The following is a 21,363-nucleotide window of genomic DNA, read 5'->3' on the forward strand; positions in this document are numbered from 1 at the left end:
GACATTAACTTTACCTGAACATTTATAAAAACAACAAAAATATGTCCTTGACAATTGCACCAAGACGTTAAACCCAACACTGAAGCCGTCGATCAATTATCCCGGGATGATTTATCACTTGATTTCGGGGTCTTAAAAATAGCTTCACATTTGTTGTTCTCTTCATAGGCTTTTATTGTTCATAAACCGTACCTGGTTAAAACACGTAACTCGTCATCACAACTGGTACAGGAGTATCCAGGTACAGAATAAAACACAAGTTATGGCAATAATAAAATAACGTTTATTAAATCAGCTGATCCTACATTGGATTGGCGTAGAGTTTCTGATACAGTAATTTGATGCATTTAAGAGCCTATCATATGCACGCATCTTCCTCTGAACGTCATCCCACAGCTCCTGGAAGCTGCGCTTAAAAAAAAAAAAAAAAAAATGGCGGCCAATTACATTGAACAAGAATTTCAAAATACACAACCTCGAATATCAAGGAAGAAAAATACTTAAAAATTCCCAAAATCGCACAAGAAATGACTTCTTAAAGATAGTGACGGGCGCGTTCAGAGGAACTCACGTGTCTTACAGACTCTTAATAACATCTGCATTATCACACAGGTAAGGCGGAGCGAGATTTAATAAAAAAAAACAATTTTTTTTTTTGGAAACCCTTGCTTGCCGTCTCATCAAGGAATATCATTTAATAACAATTATAATCAGACTGTAAATGACATTTAACCCAAGCGCACACGTATACACACAGGAAGATAAGCATCACAGGCTCTTGCTACATATAACAATGGGACAAAAAAAATATACAGGAAAATAAAAATACAATACAGAGACATTAACCATAGCAAGAAATATAAAACATGATAAAAGGAGAAATATATATACCATCAAAGAGAAAATAGATAAAAAAAACATGGCAATGCTTGGCCTGCATAATATATAAGAAGCACCGAGACTCTTAAAACACCACATAGAGGCATGTTAACGGAATGTGTATTGCATCATTTAAAAAAAAAGTAACATGGATACACTAAGAGAAAAAAATCACAGGGAGGAAGAGGCTGCAGTGTGGGGCGGAGTTTGATATAAAGCCTAATGCCATTCACACATTTTTTTCTTATATAAAAAAAAAGGCTTTCTACGTAGGCAAACAATAAAACAAGCATATAAATGGGCGTATCTTCAACAGTCAACAATAAAAATAGAATAATTAAGTAGAATTGGCTTTGAACATATATATCAAGACATTTTTGTTGATAATTATCTTTTTCTTTTAGCTGGAAGACCATGCAAGTACAAAATTACTTATATATTAATTGACAAATCAATGGAAGACTTGGATTTTCACCGCCATCTTGGAAGACATTATTTTTGTTTACAGTTGGAAATGGCTGTCTTATTAAAAATTGCAAAGGCGGAGAACACACCGTCACCAAAACAACATATTAGATGATGAGAAATCCACATCTGCCTCCAGAAAGAGAGAGGGAAGAGAAAGTGAGAGAGGTGGAGAGGAGGTTGAAGTGAAGAGAGAACAAAATAGAATAAAGAAACCTCAAAAGAAGACCTCATACTAAAGCATCAGTCTATTGCATCATATGTCCCTGCCTTAGAATAGCGAAACATTATAAACATCACGTACTCAAGTTCTTCGGGTTAACGGGTGCGGGGAAGGGAAGGGAGGGGGGTGGGGGGAGGGTTCAAAGAAAATATGTAGGTGGCTTGACTCTAGGCTTAAAAAATTGGTATATTATATATTTTATATTTATTCCAACCTGTCATACACATCCAGCATGTTATCACGTTGCAGACCTGTCAAGATGACGGGACACAAAAGTGTAGCCGTGTGAATCAGAAACAAATGGTAAAAACTGTATGACATGTTGTAGAGTATTTTGAAGGCAGCTAAGTAGATTCCTTTCCCCCCTTGGCTTTTAACCAGCTTCAAACTACTTGTGCGGATATGATATATATATATATATATATATATATATATATATATATATATATATATATATATATATATATATATTTCCATCATTTCAAATTAGGCTCCAAGCCCATAGGTACCACATGACAGCACTGCAAGATCAGATATCGATACTAACACCAGCTGGTGTTTTCTGGGAAGCCAGATGGGAAGCAGGGCGTCGTGGTGTGTGTGTGTGGCGCAGCTGTGGGCCGGGATGACTCCATCTTTCTCGTTTGACATGCAGGTGTGGGAGAGAAATTACAAGGTCCTGCGTTTATGGCAGAGGAACACCATACGTAATACGTCCCAGTTGCTGCCGCATTTTAGGGACAAGAAAAAAACTAAATAAAAAATAATTATCTTGGAGACTTCGTTCAGGGCGGCCACGACCAGCTCACTCTGACCGTCAAGGCGAACGCGTCATCATTTACAGCAATAGGCTAGAAAGTCTCAAGCTACATAACATACGCCGTAAAACAAAATTATAGAACGAAATGTGATACAGTTTACAGTGCAAGAGTCTTCTATAAACAAAGAAAACGAACAATGAATTGTGAAAAATAGGTTTTGTGTAGTGGCAACCTCGCCATATATGTCGGTCGCCGCCTGCCGGAGCGGTCACCACTTACCCTAAAACCCTCCGTATTACTTCCTCACTCCTCCACATTTGGTTACCTTAAATATTAACGTTTTAAAGCTCTTTTTAATGCACTTAATTCGGTTTTGTGTATGTGTGTGTGAGGGTGGGGGACCAAGCGCTACGTGTACACGCTTATGTTAGGCAAGTAGGCTTCCTCGAGACGGTGAATGGCTGCACCAACCTATAGGCAGCTACCAACAACACAGGACCGATTAGCGGGGTTTTCCACTCATCAATTATCTCGTTTTTTCTTCAAAGATTTGTTAAATAGTTGTCCTCACAAGGAGGTTGCGTATTACTACTCTTGATATCATTTTCTACATATTTACTGACAAACGTCTTATCAATCATTCTGAATTACTCTGTTATTGACTGTTTGTACCGAGTGACCAGGCGAAACACGTAGTTATTGGTGATTCCTAACAAGACGCAGTTTGTATCCCGAATAAAGGCACACTGTATTATTTGATTTAGTTATGAATGACAAATCAAATCGGGAATATACACAGCTAGGACACTGTATCAAGAGCAGCCTAGCCATCGCTGTTTGACCTTTGGTGACCTGCAGGGAGAGGGGGTGGGAGTGTGGTCAGGGCCTGAGGGACACCTCCAGGGGTACCTGACCTACGTCAGCTGCCGGATGTAACCCCCCCTTCCCTTACCCCTGAGGTCGAGTACTCGGATTAACCCCTTCGCCTTCCTCTCGTCTGTATTTACCTCGATTTCACCATTCGTCCGTCGAATTCAATTTTCGCGTATAATTATACATCCCTTTTCTTGTTCGCAATATACTTGAAGGCAACACGACGCGTGTATCGTACACTTTGTGCTTGATGGGAGGCACGCAGGGTTCCTCAGCCACACTCGCCCCAGCTGCGCCACACCGTTTCTGCGCCACACCACCTCTCGTGCTTCTGATTATGCAAGGTCTGGTAGCCTCGTAACCTCATGTGAATGCACCTTCAAATTAAAATGACAAAATAATATATATATATATATATATATATATATATATATATATATATATATATATATATATATATATATATATATATATATATACACACATATATATATACATATATATTACACATTATATATAATGTGTGAGCAAGTTGTATGAACGCGCAAGCCATAGATCACTAAGAACTCTTATCTGACTCTGCCAGGATTCGAACCCATGCCGTCCAGGATCACCTCCCTAAACGTACACAGTACCGTAACTACCGCACCAATGATCGTCTCTTAGACTTAGACGATCATAATGATGGGTGGTCACAGTACTCTGAACGTTTAGGGGCGATCCTGGACGACATGGGTTCGAATCCTGGCCGGGTCAAAAAGAGCTTTTAGTGACATTAGTATATATAATATAATACATATAATATGTAGAGGCACGATGCCAACCTATCTGGGAAATGCACTGTCACTCGTCTGCTCTTAAAAAAAATTAAATTTTTAAATTAAAATTTTTTAAAATTGTTAATTTATTGCTGCTTGTTGCTAGACTCTTGGTAAGCCTTGAGTACAAGTTAGTACTCTTAGAAGTACTAAAGTATGAACACTTATAAATATTTCTATTCTTTTGTGAGTTCATCCCTTCCAAAGAACAGCTAGTGTGATAGTGCAGATGCTCAAAGGAAAGAAAAACTATCCAAGCTAGTTGCAAATGCATTTGAGCACGAGTTAATGCAGCGCCGCCCAGAGGCATTACTTATTCCTTGATAGAAATTTGCTGGAACTTGTACTCCTTAAGTCACAAGCCAAGACGGAGAGTTAAGTTTAGGTTCTACTGAGCTGCACTCAGGAAAGACGGCCATGGGGTGGGTAGCAAGTGACTAATCTCAACACGTTGGGGTAGATTATATATATAATATATAATAATAATTATAAAAAAGCAACCAACCATCGGCGGGCAAGGATAAAGCAGAAGCAAACCAGAATTCTTAAAACACCATTTCAGGCTAAGAATGACAGCAGTGCAGCCCTGGAAACACAAACCGAAACTGTCTCTATTTTTCGCTAGTTACAATTTGTAATAAAGTTGTTACATCTTGGCTTAACGTGTTTATGACGTATTAGCACATTGTTATAACTTGCTATATTGGTTGTTATAACTGGTTAGAAGGTGTTAAAACTTGTTCGAACGTTGTACCAACGTCGTAGTTTCGGTGTGTGTTTGGCGGGTGGCAATGTTGGCCGATAGTAATCACAGATTGAGATTACCTAAACCCTTTCTGCGATTTATAACCCTTAAAGTTGCGTTTCAGAATTCTGTTAAGTGATAAAAAAAAATTTACAGGCGTATAAACTAAAATGGAACAAACGCGCTCATTATGAACCTCAGCGATACCAAATGACAGCAATTCACAGTATATCTTACATTCTAAGGAGACGGGTGTCTGTGAAAAATTACCGTTGCCATATTACACAGACAAGCTGATGTGTGTATGACCAGGGGGGGCGGGTAGGCTCAGGCACCACCAGCTCCCATACAGGCCAACAGTGGGATATGGGGAAAGGGGGGAAGGGGGAGGGGGGGGAGTAGAATTGTGGTTTTAAATAAAAATCTTCAAGGTTTGTGCGTTGTCATGTTTATAACAAACAAACAAAAAAAATCTATTGCCATCTCTGATCAAATATACTCTTTCTACAGTACACCGCAATCACATCATGACCACAAGAATCACTTGACAAGCCCGCCGTAACATGTGCGCAAGAGACAAGCCTCCCCCCCTCCCCCACAGTAACAGCAAAAGGGAGGATATATGCTCCCCCACACTATAACAACACTCTGGGATTGTGTGGGCGAGTGGAGGGTAGTCATTAGCAACTACGGGGGAGGTTAGTGGGTGGCCGGGGGGAGAAGTGCCACCCACCCGCCCCAGAAAGATCTGTGGCGACACTATATAAAGTTTCACTTCACACACAACAAAGACTGTTACACAGTCTCTTTTTACCATCCTTAACAGCTAAGCACGAACAAATGCTAAAGGCTAAAACAGTGGCTCTATAAATGCAATATTTCAATTAAAATTAAACTTTTCACACTTATAAACGGCGGTGCACTTGGAAGTATAAAGGTGCCGATACTCTTTAGGCTAGCGCAAGGCTCCAAGACACAACTCCACCCTCTTAACATCACCTGTAGCTTGGGGGAGCCCCGCTGCCACGTCCTCAACCAGCGTACAGCAGTATCAAAATCTTAAAAATAATATCCGATATGATTTAAAAACCGTCAAAAAACTCAATAAATTAGGCGAATTAAATGGATTTTGAAACTATGAGGAAGACGTGACTAGTGAGGGACCGGCCAGAGCTACGGAAGGAACAAGGGGGAAGGAGGAGGGGGGGGGGAGAATGCTCGCCATCCATATTTCTAATTAAGCGAAACAGGGGCAGCTGAATTTAGTGTATAAGCAGGTTAGGTGCTCACCCAATGGCCAAAAGTGAAGGAATTCCACAGGGACTTGTCTATCCAAAAGTCCAAAGGATCCCTTAAAATCAGGCCAAAACAGCAAGAGAAAAAAAAATTAAAAGATATCTACCGTAACCCACCAAAAAATATTCATAACATCAAATAGAACCAACAAACAAATTAAAGCAAGAAGCTGCATTCCACCACCCCCAGCCGAGGGTAAGCACCAGCCTGCACCACCATCACTGCATCACTGCAGTCACCATCACTGCAGTCACATGCCAACATTACACAAACTATACAACTAAGAGGGAGGGAGGGAAGGGGGACTGTTGGTGCCGGAGGAGAGTGCTCATGGGGGTAGGTACTGCAGGCACTATATTTTGCTTTTAATTAAAGAATAACATTGTAAATTACATAAAAAGTGGCTCACTGTCCACCATGACCACTCACACACGGCAGCAACAGTGGTGACATAAGTGTAAGCAGCACTTACACACACTTGAAGACTCGTCTTTAACTATACGCGGCTCCTTTGTCTTGGGATTCAAGTGAGATCTCTTTAAAAAAAAAATGTAATATACACATAATGCCAATTCTCCAGCGGACGGACTGAGGGGAGAGGGGGAAGGGGGGGGGGAGGAAGGGTAACAGAATAACAGACTAATATACAATATTTAAAAAAAAAATCAATTTACAAAAAAAAAATTACATTTTTTAAGGGGGGGAAAAATAATACCTGCCTGAACAACAACAGCAACTATGTTATAACCCCATTGCAATATTCACCCCCAAGCACAAAAGAGCAGCGGGTATGAACACTGCCACAGTGATGTACCCCGACCCACAGCTTCTCACTACGGCTTCCTCAAACAGTGTGTGTGTCTACTCAAGATATCACAAGGAGCACGCCCATCAGTGGAAGACTTGCCGAAATACCTCAAGTCTTTTGTTTGTGTTTTTTTTGGGGGGGTTTCACCTTTGGTCACTCCATCTATGATTCTGACTGGTAATAATTTTCTGTCTTTTTTTTTTTATTTTTAGTTTCCATGTCAACTGTAATAACAATAATAATAATAATAATAATAATTATAATAATAATAATAGTAAGACACTTATTGTATGTTTATCACTTTAAAATCACTAAAAACACATTTTACCTACGTTATAAAATGGGGAGTTACTGCTTGCGCACTTTTTGAGATCACGTGACTTAGGCGAAATGAATGATTATCTATTGAAGAAGATTTGTACAACATAGACCAGGCATCTTAAAAAAAAAATATTTCACACGCTTTTTATGATGCTATATAATAGTAGTAGTAGTAGTAGTAGATCCCCAGTGGTATGCTAAACCTAGCAGCCTTGGTAGTAACCTTTGTACACCTTAACTTTTAGCACTAATGGACCATTCCCTAGCACAGCACAGCACAGCACAGCACTTTAGCAGACTCATCAGCAGATCACCAAGCGAGTAGACGCCTGTCGCAACTTTACATCACGTCTTTCAGTCAAAAGCACATGGGGCAGTTAGGAATTAAAAGTCACCATTAACACCATTAGGTAGAACTGAACGGGCCATACCGCTTTGGCAATTTTCAACACTTTTAAAATCCATAGGCTGCTAGGCATTCGGGAATCCTGGGCTGTGGGGCTTTTTTTGTTAGGCAGCTTGCCCGCAGAATTGTGGGTGCGTGGCGGGCGGGAAGGACATCAACGGAAGGGGCTCAGGGACTGGAGGGCGGGAGTTTGCTTGTAGATGGTGGGGATCAGGAAATGACTTTGAGTGACTAAGTTCTTCCAACCCTGGCCGAGGCACAGCGGCAGCACTTCACACTAAACACACCAACATCAGAAGTGCCTCATCATTTCATCTGATGAGTACACTTCAGGTCACTATCATACTCAGCCCGGATCATGGCCAATGCAGGTCAAAAAAAAAAAATGGTTCATCACAGACAGACTGTACAAAGCTAATTACAACTTCCCCAGCGACTTGCTGTAACCATGGTCCGCGCTGACACAACTCTAGAGTGCAGCTTTGGACTGTACCCACCGCCAGGGTCTGTCTTTTCACTATAATCTAGACACAGTTTAATCTATCACAGCAACGAGAGCGGCGGCAATGGACTTGGCGATCCGTTGACCGAACTTCCTCACGCCCTTGGGTTTACCCTTCTCCTCACTCTTGGTGTCTTCTCGTCGCTCTTCTGTAGGGAGACAAAGTTAACCTCTCAGTCAGAATATGGATTCATAGTTGTATACTCGTGGAAATAATATGAGCAAGATGAAGGAACACACTGACCAAACACACTCGCAACACAAGGGTTCACAAGATATCAGGACCCGTGTGAAATAATACTTTATAACCCGTTATAATACCCAACAGGAACATTTACCAAGTATGCTACATAAATGAAGGGATTAACATAGTACCAAAGCGAAAAGTATTTTTGAAATTAACCTGTCAGTTTTTATAATAACTACCGTGTACCGAGGCAGATTTTAGGGCAATTCTACAGTCATTTACAAGGATTCTATAATAATGCAAAGAATCTACACGGAACCGAGAAGGATCCTAGCATAATTCTACAACGGAGACACCACCACCACCACTTACCAGATCTGTGGGTAGCGGCCTTGATGTAAGTCTGGTACTTGACGGACACCTCCGCTGTAAATCTACATCTGTAGTCAGTCATCACAGTGGCGAGGTCATCCTGTAATCAAGAGGCACACAGTCAAAACCAACAAACTCCTCAGAAACATAACTTGACAACATCAAATAGTTAATAAAGTTGCACCAAACCTTTACTGCAATTGGTATTTGATGAACGAGGGAAAAAATAACCTATCCAGTTTTAAACAAATGGATTAGCAATGAACTATTTTGCAAATCTTTGGATGGAATCTTCTGTTCCATCTTTGCACCTAAAGATGGAACAGAACTGGCAACATTTCATATTAACCAACAGAAGCAGTGGGATCAAAAGGCAAAAGATAGTGATTCAACTTACGAAGGTAATAACCCTAGGGGCATTCTGTATGTATTTATTTGGATCACTGGGAGGCATGTGAGCCACTTGTCTGATCACAGTATTGACGTCAGCAGCAGAGTACCTGCAAGGTGAGGGAAAAGCGTGTCTAGTTAAGTGTGCAGGAAGTGTTAAAAATGTTAAAACGATAGACAAAGTTATCGCAAAAGTCGAGCCTGGCCTCAGGCCGGGCTTGGGGGAGTAGAACAACTCCCAGAACCTTCAACAGGTATACTCCACATATGATGGCCAATGATTCAGGTATGATTCAATATTCAACACATTAATGAAACAATTAACGTTAGTAGTGCATTTTAAATTAACATTTATTAATGCTAACGGATGCAAGTGCCCACTACAACACGTCAACAATGGGACAGAAATAGCACTCACCCTTCGCTCTTCGCTACTAGGCACTTGAACTGATCATCATTAATATTATGTGGCAACGCTTGCAGGAACATTCTGTAGAGCTCCTCTCGCGCCTTCTCACTCGGGAGCTTGACGTGAATGTTGTAAGTGAAGATTCTCCTGAGGTCATCCTCCAAGAGCCAGGGTTGGTTAGTGGTGCCCAGGACCATGATGCCGTCATTGAAGGCAGTGGGGTCGATGCGAGGCGGGTACTGAGGGTTTAGGGTAGTCATACCTGGTAAATTAAAAAAAAGAGTAGAAAATGGGTGTTAATGATTTCTGCCATCATAATTTATTCACAAAATAGTTCTTAGTGAAAATATCAACTTGATATTCATTTTGAAAATATACAAAACATTATTTCTATTTCTCTATTCATTAATGCACCCCATACCCATCCCGTGCCATACGAAACCTTAAGACAGTATTGTTTCAAATTGTTTACATAATGAGTTCCTTACCTCTGATTTGAGACAGTAATTCTGCCTTTGCTCTTAGTGCCGTCTCGCTGGACCTATCATAGCAGAGGGCGTCCACTTCATCAAACAATATGACTGCAGGGCTGTTCATGCGGGCGTGGTCAAACAGATACCGCACAATTTTGGGGGCTTCGAGGGGGGCCTGCGTTGCTAGGTAGGCCGTTGATATACCAATCAAAATAGCATCGTTGGCTTCTTTGGCAAGCGCTCGTGCAAGACAAGTCTTCCCAGACCCTGAGGGCCCAAACAGCAGCACACCTTTGCAAGTACCTTGAGTCCCCTCATACACTTCTGGGAATGCTTCACTCATAAACAAATTCTTTAATGCATCCTTGGCAGTGTCCAAACCCACCATAGATTGCCAGCCAAACGTTGGCTTCTCTATAACGATGGGAAGAGCGCCGACGGCATACTGTGGAGGGGCGCGAACTTTGGGTTGGGCCTCGTGGAGGTCATTGTCCAGGTCTGAAAGATTGGCCGTAACGTTGTGAGCATCTGAATGGTTGTCAGTATCGGAATCTCGCATCGACTCCGTCGCACTTGCCAAGTCAGTGATAGAAGCACAACTCGCAGACTCTAGTACCGGAGTGGATTCACTGCCAGTGGGACTGAGTCGTCCTAACTTTCCAACAAGGACAGGGGACGGGGTCTTCTTCCTGACACTTTCTGTGTCAGACTTGCCATCACCGGATTCTGATCCCGGGATGGAGTCGGCACCTACACTGGACTTATCATCATCTAATTTATTTAATGGCGTGTCTACTCTTGTTGGCCTGGGTACATCTTCATTTGGTTCAGTTTCATCATCATCCTCCTCCTCTTCAGCTTCACTGTCATTTTCTTCTTTTTTGGCCTTTGAAGCCTCTTTTTGGGGTCCGGTTGCAAGGTCAGATTTAACAGCAGGCTTCGCATCATTCTTCTGGGGTGGCGTAATGTGCATTTTTTCCAGAGCTGCTGCCGTTGCAGCCACAGCATTATGGTCTGCTGAACGGTCAGCGGGAAGTGTTTTGGTGGAACTGTCCAAGGAGTCATCACCAACAAACGTCACACTGGAAGTATCAGAATTGTCCAGTTGAGACAAGGACTTCCCACCACTAGCCAGCAGACTACCGACAACGGGCGCCAGGATGCCTGCCCCTGCTGCCATGCCTGCCAAACCCATGGAGACTCCCGCTAGAGGGTCCACACTTCTCACAGATCCTCCGCTGATGCTAGGCGCCATGTTGGTGTGGTGCATGGATGGTGAAGATGCTATGCTGTGTGGGATCTGTGGGTGGGAAGTGGGCGGACTCATGATATCTGCCGGGTTATAACTGTGTGTGAAGCCTACCGGGGGCGGATGGCCCGGGTGAGAATTATGCACTGCTAGTAACGCATTTCCAGGATGCCCACCCATAGGATTGTGGTCGGGATGCTGCATGTGGACAGGGAGAGGACCGTGCACCCCATGGGAAGCTGACGGGTGTGAGGATCCTAGCATTCCAGAGGCCATAAGACCGCCAACAGCACCAACAGCAGCTACACCTGCAGCGGCTGCAGCCACGGTGCCCATGCCGACCCTATCGTCCATATCGTCGTCATCGTCCTCGTCGTCTTCATCGTCCTCATCAGACAGGAGCTCATCGTCATCGTATTCCTGAATTGTAGCTCCATTCCCTCCATTGCCTCCCGCGAAGCCGTCCATGAGGGCGCTCATGCCACCTGCGAAGGCCCCAGCAAGGGTACCGGCCATGTCTTGGTTCATGGCGGGCATGAATGATGGCATGTTTGAGAGGAAACTCCCCGCCCCGCCGTCCATGGGGGAGCCCATGCCTGCCATACCGGGGTTCATGGCACCTCCCATGTCTGGGACGCCGCCAGGAATGGCACCCGGATTCATATTAAGGAGACCCTGCAAGATGCTCATGGTCTGCATCGTGGGTAGGGACACGCCGCCCATGTCTCCCCCGCCCATGCCGCCCCCTCCGTCGCCTCCGCCTCCACCGAAGGGGTTAGCCATTGTGTGGATGTTGTGTTCGTGACCTCCAGGGTAGTCGTAGTCGTCGTCGTCATCGTCGTCGTCGTCGTCCTCGTAGTCGTCATCGTCGTCGTCATCGACATCATCGTAGGCGCCTTGGGGAAGATTTTGTTGCATGTTGGCCAGAAGAGCCTCAAAGAGCTCCAGATCCATGTTGTTGGGCGGGTCCTGCAACACGAAACAAACGTTAGTTATATGGATCACATTGGTTGTACTTGCGGGGGTTGAGCTCTGGCTCGTTGGCCCGCCTCTGTCAATCAACTGGTGTACAGAGGATGAGTGAATTGTATGTTATGGAGAGACGAGGATGATGGAGGGAAGGGAGTCATGGAAGAAGGGGGAAGGGAAGGAGGAGGAGGAAGGTGTAAGAAGGTGGGAGGATGGGTTAGGAAGAGAGAGTAAGGTGGGGGGGGGGGGGAGGGGGCCACACAGGTCAGTGGCCCTGCCCGCTGCCCGAGTCATGCCCACTCCCACATCAATACTGCCCACATCCTCAAACCCGACTCGACACTGCTGCAATATCTACAGGTACCACTCCTCCCCCACTCTTCTCCCCCACTCTCTCTCTCTCTCTCATTCTCTCTCTCTCTCTTACCTACGTCAGTAGAAGAAAGAATAGTTAGGGGAGACATAATCACCACATACAAGATTCTCAGACGAATTTATAGAGTAGACAGTTTAAACACAGGTGGTACACAAACAAGGGATACAGGTGGAAATATAGTACTCAGATGAGCCACAGAGACTTAGAAAGATTTTTTTTAGTGTCAGAGCAGTTAACAAATGAAATGTATTAGGTAGCGATGTGGTGGAGGCTGACTCCATACACCGTTTGAAATGTAGACATGATAGAGCCCAATAGGTTCAGGAATCTGTACACCAGTTGATTGCCAGTTCAGAGGCGGGCCCAAAGAGCCAGAGCTCAACCTTTGCATTCACAATTAGGTGAGTATACACAACATCTCCCGATATTCATAACAATATTCATATTCGTTGAAATTAACATACACGCGCATCTTTAAATCCTAAATAGAATCATCAGAGAACGATACCTCATTAATGCTGTACAACTAATGCCTAATTCCTAGAAGGACCTAACCATATTAACCAAGGTTTGCTAAAGTTGGAAATTCTAAGAATCGAAATACAAAGACCAAATTATGCCTATATATAAACAATATATCTGCTAAAAATACCAGTAACTAATAATAATATTGCTAAATATTTTCATAATTAAGCCTAGGCCTACCAGTATTAAAAACAAGATGCCAAAAGTGATTTTTTTATTATTATTTTCTACCACAGACGTGGCCACACATTTACAATGCTAACCAGCATATATACATTTTGTGATGAGAACAGGTGGGGGACAGAGGCCGGCGTCAGGGCGGACCCGCGCGTGTTCAAGGCGGTCACAAATTCCCCGCCAAGATGCAGATTGAAATAACACACGCAGCTTGGTGCGGCGTGTCAGCTGCTGGGAGCATTAACGATGGCCAGGCAGGCCCTCGCCCCTCTATACCCTCGCCAGGCTTTATGCAACTGCTTTTCTAATTATTTTTCTGGCTACGTATGTGATGTTAAAGAATTGATAACATATATTATTATCTTCCAAACCCCCTTCTCCATTCTTCCACCACTCACAGAAGCCTCAGACCACCAATCAACTACTAATTACAACCTCTGAGCTAGACATTACCACAAAACTGCCGCCAAAATTCCACGGCAGAAATGTCCAGTATAAACTTCATAATAAACCACTGAATCGGTCATATGGCTGCAATCTTGCTCAGGGTTCACCCAATCGTAAACGTGCAATACAATCGAGGTGAAATCAAATGGTATCAAGTATGTTTATCGAGACAAGAAGGAAATGCATTTCAAAAGGAAGAGTAGCTTAGGCTCTTTCTACCCCCCCTCCCCCCGCGATCAAATAGTATCAATGGTCGTGTCAAAGGCACGGAGAAGGTAAGGCGGTTTCAGTCAGCGGCCCTCCCCCCCCCCCCCCCCCGCCCCCACCTGTAAACTGGCTGTCTTATTTTGGTGCGTCTTCCAGGGTTTAGCTGTGCTGCCCTCACAGCGGCAAGCCCCGCAAGCTTTGTTTGGCCAGGGATGTTTTGGCTTATGGCGGCAATGATTCACTGTCTCAATTTGGAACCGGGGGATAAGGGGGGGGGGCGTCCTGGGCTGAACTGGATCCTTTTACTGGTCAGGTATTAAGTGTGGTTAAACTCTGCCAGCAGTTTAAACTGCGCTCTCATCTGCCTTACCATTGTTCCTCTCCATAAACAGCAGGTAAATTGAGTACAAGTAATTGAGTACAAGGAAGCTTCGTTGTTACTACCAAGGTTGTATGCCACTGATGTCCTATTTTATATCTCTGGTTAACTTCTGTAGAATCTTGCGGATCAACGTCTCCGGGGAAATTAATTCCTGCCACTAATAAAATTGACTTATATTAACATGTAGCCATGAGCAACAACCACCACTCATCAGTGTCCTGTAGCCTCATCCGACACAACTGCCAGCGCCACCACGGCCAGCATCAACACATTAATCACTAGCCTAGTATCAACATATACTGCAACGCCAACCACCACCCGGTCGAGACGTGACACAGCAAACGCCAAAGGCGGGAACGCGACGTCAACGATGAGAAACATTTTTAGCCACTCGGTCCTGCTTAAATGGGGTTCTGGGAGTTCTTCTACTGCCCAAGCCCGGCCCGAGGCCAGGCTTGACTTGTGAGAGTTTGGTCCACCAGGCTGTTGCTTGGAGCGGCCCAGCCGATACAAAAATTATTTTGTCTCGTAGCAAGCAAGAAGCAGTTAACACGAGGGAGGCAATCAGGGTGAACGCATGTACTTTACGCCATTAAGACCTGGTGAACGTAGCCTAACGACTTTTAGTTTCAGTACAATCAAAAACGTTTACGATGAAAAATAACTGAATAAAGCCCGCCACTGTAAGTGACTCCTCTATGACAAGTGTTACGTGGTGGTCCCTTGTAGTGCTCCTAGTGGCCCCTGGTAATGCCCGTGGTGGCCCCTGGTAGTGCCCGTGGTGGCCCCTTATTTTGGTCTCCTCGCATCGACTGCCGCAGTCGTCAGCCAGTAACCGCGTCACAGGAGCAAGTTATGTATGATGTTTACTGTCCCACAGGGGCTCTAAATGTATCTTTAGGATCGGGAGAAAAACCAAAGGCACGAACAAATTTCACCAACTATTTCATTGTTTTCAACTGTTCTCATCAGCAGATATGTGAACAAAGCTTCATTCAATTGGCCATAACTACAAAACAATAATAGGCTTTGTCTGTAGATTTACTGTAGCACTCAAGACAATGGTACCAACTGTGGCGAAGTAACACGCAGCAGACCAACGAACTAATCGCTTGGGGGTTACCCACCTTTGTGATTCAGTTGCCTAAATACTGTCGCAAACTTCCTGCAACTCCCCTTTCCCTTCTACATGTTACCTTGGAGCAGATAAACGTAATTTGCCAAAGTCACGCTTTTATGAGCACGATCACACGCGCACGGCAGTGATGTGGTGGAGGCTGACTCCATACACAGTTTCAAATGTAGATAAGATAAGAGCCCAGTAGGTTCAGGAACCTGTACACCAGTTGATTGACAGGAGGCGGGACCAAAGAGCCAGAGCTCAACCCTCGCAAAGCCTAGGTGAGTACACATTCTTACACACAGGCAGGGAACCCGCACGCGAATGGTGCTATCTAAGTCTGCATTATCAACAAGGATGTGAATACCGGAGAGTTGATCCTCATCTCCTGTGTCCCGCCTCTTATTATTTGGTCGGTTGGTCGGTATTGCGACGACCAGCCGAACATGGACCTGGTCTTGCAGGGTCCACGTTCGAATCCCCAATGATTCAAAGTGATTAGGCTCCTCCTTCTCCCCGCCCTCCTATCTTCCAATAAAATGTGTCTCTTCCACTTGTTCACTTATTGGTTAGGCTATCTGCAGCAGTGACTGGTAGCTTGTGCTCTACCCACGCCAACCCTACTACATTCACGCCCACACTACACCCACGCCCACACTACACCCACGCCCACACTACACCCACGCCCACCCTACACCCACGCCCACACTACACCCACGCAGCAGGTGGCTTGAGAGGAAACTAATACCAACTAATATAATGTCCGGCAGCCTAGAGAACACGGATTTCTTTACGCTCCCTTCTTGAAAAAGTGAAAGCTGATCTACGCTCCATCTGGAGGGAGAGGGGAGGGGATAGAGAGAGAGAGAGAGAGGAGTTGGAAGAGAAAGAGGGAAAGAGAAGCATGGAGGGAAGGGGAGAAAGAGGAAGATGGGGGAAAGAGAGAAGAGAGTAGAGGGGGGAAAAGGAGGAGAGAAAAGGAGGAAGGAAAGAGAAGAGAGGGGTGGAAGAATAAAAATTGGAAACAGCGGGGTAGAAAAGCGACATATTCATCAATGTCGCAAGAGCAGCAGCAGCAGCAAGCAGAGATTAAAAGGTCATCAGACACAGGACCGCCACCACTGTGGCCGGAGCTCTGCTGGCCTTAAAACACACCCTCGGACTGGGGTTACAAAGGCAGTGTCCGATTTCGCTGCGCTGACGCAACGGCGGCGGCGACTTGGGTTTCGCCAGCAAAGACTCATTTGTTATGTTCATTCATTCTCCACCCCCCCCCCCCACCCTCACCCCCTCATGCCGAGATTCCTTTGCCCTCCTTCCCCGCCCCCCCCCTTCCTCCCCGGATTATATAAACCAGTTAAGCTTGATGGTATTCATTCTTGCCGCGCTTCACTCGCTCTTGTGATGTTTTCTGAGGGGTTCCTAGTGTGTGTGTGTGTGTGTGTGTGTGTGTGTGTGTGTGTGTGTGTGTGTGTGTGTGTGTGTGTGTGTGTGTGTGTGTGTGTGTGTGTGAGGGGGAGGGGGGGAAAGGGTGGGATAGAGGGAGGGGAACTGGATAGACTAAGCTGGGTAGTTGAGGAAAGTAATTTTTGTCACACGAACCAAATGCGCTATAACATTCATTTAGAACAAGTATGAAAGATGTCCATGTCAAAAGAAATATATATATATATATATATATATATATATATATATATATATATATATATTATATATATATATATATATATATTTTTTTTATATGGGAAGGGAGTACCACCTCTAGCTGGAAGAAGGGGGACCCATAGCCTCGGAGGAAACCACGCATAACGCATTAGAGGGAATGTTTAGATCCCCTCCAATATATAATATATATATATATATATATATATATATATATATATATATATATATCAAATTTTCTTAAATTACACAAATAAGATCAAATGTTTTCCTGTGTTGAGCTTCATTACCCGCGCGAGGGGACACTCGTCTAATGAAGCTGTCATCAACGAACCAATCACAACAGGAAATCGTCGTCGACGGCCACTCGGAATTAGGCCAAGACCCAAGGGCGCCATCAACGGCTGACCATTCAGGAGACGAGTCAGTCAGTCTGTCATCGCCCAGTTAGGAAGGAAGCGACCTCCTCCCCTCCCCCCAACACTGACCAATCAGGTACCCAGTAGACATATCCAAGACAACGCCAATCATCTTGATTCGTGATCAACGCCGAATTCAAAGTCATCAACGTTGAACCAACGGTTCTTTTGGATGGCAATTCCCCATTTGATAAGGGAGGATGTCTCTGTCTCCTCCCCCACCGACCAATCAGGTAACGGAGGATGCCCCCCTCCCCCACCGACCAATCAGGTAACGGAGGATGCCCCCCTCCCCTACCGACCAGTTAGGGAGGACGGAAACCACCCCAACCAACCAATCAGGGAGGAAGGAAGACCCCCATTGACCAATTAGAGGACGGGAACGAGCACAACACCTGCCCGCCGCCGGTGTCATCAATAAATGGTGTGACCTCGAGATCAACCCGACTGTTATTACCCAACAATTAATCCATAACCAACCGCCAAGCTCCCCTTCCTGTAATGGCGATAATGGCCAGGTCACCCTCTCACTTACCATCGGGTCATTATACTCTCCCCTCATCCTCTCGCTCCCCTCTTCAACCCCATTATATTCCTGTCCCCCTCTCCCTCGTGGTTATACATAGGCTATCATGTTCTCTGTACTCATCCCGTCTTATCACTAGCCAAGCCATCAATCTCTCTCGTGTTTCCTTTGTTATTACCGTCTTCTTTAATATGTTTATCACACTTCTAGTCACGCACCCTAACTTTACACGTGTACACATTCATTCACACGTCCACCCACAACCTCACACTCCCCTGCACAAAGATACAAGTTCATTTATGAATGGAACACATGGCTGAGGCAGCCATTACACTATGTAAACAAACGATTACAACCAAAACAAAACGCACGTGGCCAAACAAGTCTTCACCCTGACCCAGTACTACTGTAGGCTGCCGGGGGAAGAAAAAGAAAGTAGGAATTTTTGGAAGACTACTTTTGGAAGTCTTGCACAACTTCTAATGGCCTCCCGATATAAGGTACTGGGAGGCCATTGGAATCCAACAAGAAGCATCTTGCGAGATCATACGCCCACCGGCAGGAAAAGCCTAAGTGAGGCCTAAACTCATTACTGGAAGTGACGAATTAGATTTGTCGTGGTGCGGTCGACCGTAGATCTGCATCGCTGTCTATTCCTCATCTAGCTACTCATCTTCGGTTGACCTCCCGTAATGTGCATTCATTGCTTAGCTCTCATTTTTGGTACGAAGTCTTTGACATTGCCTAAGCAACCTGTCCTCTCCATTTGTCAACGCGGACAAAAAAAATGATGTACTGAACTGGCTGAACCAAATCTAACCTAGCTGAGAGTTCACGGATAGAAAACATGGACTTTTGCGACCCGCTATGATTCTCTCCGCATCATATTTTGTCTGTCGAGGATTTTGACGTCAAAATGCAGTGTATTATTCGAGAGGGAGCATATTGTCTTTGAAGTTCATGTTATTGCATTATTACGAACCGTTCTTACGTGTGACGTCTTCATGAATGGTATGCGAGCGCGTTACGGTGACACACACTTACTGTTGTGAACGGCTGGGCGCCGCCGCTAACGACCCAACTAGGGCCTCCGCAACGCACACCCAACCACAGTATCAATTACGCCCGAGACAACCTACACCGCCACCCACGCCGGCGCCACCGTCGTCGACCCCAACGCCGCCACATACTCCAACCGACGATACGGAAGGAAATGCAAAATAGCCTCAATTAATGGATGTCTTCAAAGTGCACTTGGATAAGTTCTTGCAAGAAGTGCCGGACCGGGTTGTAGTGAACATGTGTACGCTACCGCTTACAGGATGAGTATGGGGTGCACAATAAAACTAGCCACTTCTGGCGGCAACAATCAATTAAATCATGTGGGCCTGCGGGCCGCTTCAAGCAATAGTTGGTTGGCCTTTGGCCTAGGTAGGCCTTTGGGAGAGGAACTCCAAATTGTTCTGGAATTGTTTCCAGGTAAACCCCCCCCCCCCCCCTCCCCCAAGCAACGGTAACGCCACCTTTACCACTTAGTCAAATATAACTCTCCATTTAAACAAAATATCCCCCCTTTACTCTCTTGAGTGACTGGGGTAATACACACACACACACACACACACACACACACACACACACACACACACCACACACACACACGCTGGATAATGAATCAACAATAACTATAAGATCAAGACCCCAGACTAGCCTAACCCAGACCTATATCTCGATACTCAATTGTTTATTTGTATTAGCAAGAGGGGGACTGGAAAGGGGAAGGCAGAAAGGAGCAGTGATAGGGGGGGGGGAATGTGTCGTTGACGAAGAACAGTCTACAGATGTGTGGGAGGAGGAGGAGGAGTAGGAAGGCATTTCAAGTAGAGGGGAAAGAAGGGGAGAATTTAAACAGTGCGTAAAGATAGGGATGGAAGGGAGGAGAGCAGAGCGTGACGATGATGGTGTAAATGGAGAGGGAGGGAGGTCTGAGGGAGCTGGCCCGTGAAGATGGAGGCGCCTCGAGTCTTTTACAAAGACTTTGTAAGTCTTTGTAAAAGACTCGACTTTTACAAAGTCGAGAGGAACAAGCCCAAATACTTCATCAAGTTCACGAATTCTACACAACACAATTCACCTTATATTAGGAAAGGGCAACTGTCCTCGACTGCGTTTAGAGATCAAATAAATGTCCAACTTAAATGATAAAACGATCATTTACAATTATGCGACGATCGTCACACTCGGCTCAATCGATTAAGGCAGCGTCTGGGATGCTCTCGGACGCAGGTTCGAATCCTCGTCACGGCCCTTTGTGGATGTGTTCATGCGATGATCAAGTTCTATTCGACTGTCTCGTGATAAGTTATCTTGACTAATATGATCCTTGGATAAATTTAGATTTAGAAAAGACCTGGCTAAATACGGGTTTGGAAATAAGGTTGTTGATTTCTGGAACAGATTATCGGCTAACACAATAGCCGCGGGCCTTACTTCATTGTTTCAAGCGTAGGTTAGACCTGTACACGTATGAATTAGACATGTATATGCATGAGTTTGGGGCAATATAGACACGTGCTACGTATGGGCCAGTAAGCCTTCTACAGTTTCCTTCATGTTTTTATGTTTTACTCGAGTAAATAATGAACAGATTTCCTAGAGAACGAAATGTACCCTCCACCATCACGCCACTAGGTCACTAAGGTACATAAGAATCAAATCAGCTTGAACGAGATTACGGGCTATTCATGCCCGTGCCACCTTTTGGGTGGCTTAATCTTCATCAGTCAATCAATCTTGAAGGAGAAACGTCCACCCAACAGCACCCAGGGGATGCTGGTAGGCTAGTCAACCTAACAGCAGGGGACACGGAAGCCTGCCACAACAGCCAGGGGGAACAGCAGTAGACGACCCAGCAGTAACCCAGAGAACAGTTTGTCACAATAAAAATTGTGACAGTCGGTAAAAAAAGTGTTGACATTGGAGCAAGGCACCACTGCCAGTGTGTGGGTGGGGGGTGAGTTGGAGAATGAATTGGGGGGTTGGTCCGTATGTGTCTCCATCAAAATATACATATCATATGTACATGTAATATATGTATGTTTGTATATGTAGTATATGTGTGGATGGCGGGGGGTGTTTTGTTAATGAGTGTTCTGATTGATTGATAAAGATTAAGCCACCCAAGAGGTGGCACGGGCATGAATAGCCCGTAAATGCGTGTTGTGTTGCGTGAATGTATATAACGTGGGGGGGGAGATGGATATCTTGTGTTCTAATGATCAAGGTCTCGGCGGCCCAGTCTCCGACCCAGTCTTGGTGGTCTGCTCAACCAGGCTGTTGGAGGCAGCTGCTCGCAGCCTGACGTATGAATCACACACAG

At 44.8% G+C, this 21,363-nt stretch overlaps 1 protein-coding gene and 1 long non-coding RNA gene across 5 annotated transcripts in view; one reads left to right on the top strand and one right to left on the bottom strand.

Annotated features, from left to right (window-relative positions):
* LOC123758957 (uncharacterized) overlaps nt 1-21,363 on the top strand; it is a 229,407-nt gene that overhangs the window by 49,654 nt on the left and 158,390 nt on the right. The gene's annotated exons all lie outside the window — the stretch shown is intronic.
* On the bottom strand, nt 7,654-12,165 carry LOC138349871 (uncharacterized). Its single transcript, XM_069334556.1, has 5 exons — nt 9,944-12,165; nt 9,465-9,717; nt 9,054-9,156; nt 8,657-8,756; nt 7,654-8,246 (listed from the first exon to the last, which is right to left on the bottom strand). The coding sequence occupies exons 1-5, from the start codon at nt 12,129-12,131 to the stop codon at nt 8,131-8,133; spliced, it is 2,760 nt and encodes a 919-aa protein (XP_069190657.1). The 5' UTR covers nt 12,132-12,165; the 3' UTR covers nt 7,654-8,130.

The sequence above is a fragment of the Procambarus clarkii genome, chromosome 31 (assembly GCF_040958095.1).
Source record: "Procambarus clarkii isolate CNS0578487 chromosome 31, FALCON_Pclarkii_2.0, whole genome shotgun sequence".
NCBI classification, from domain to species: Eukaryota; Metazoa; Arthropoda; class Malacostraca; order Decapoda; family Cambaridae; genus Procambarus; species Procambarus clarkii.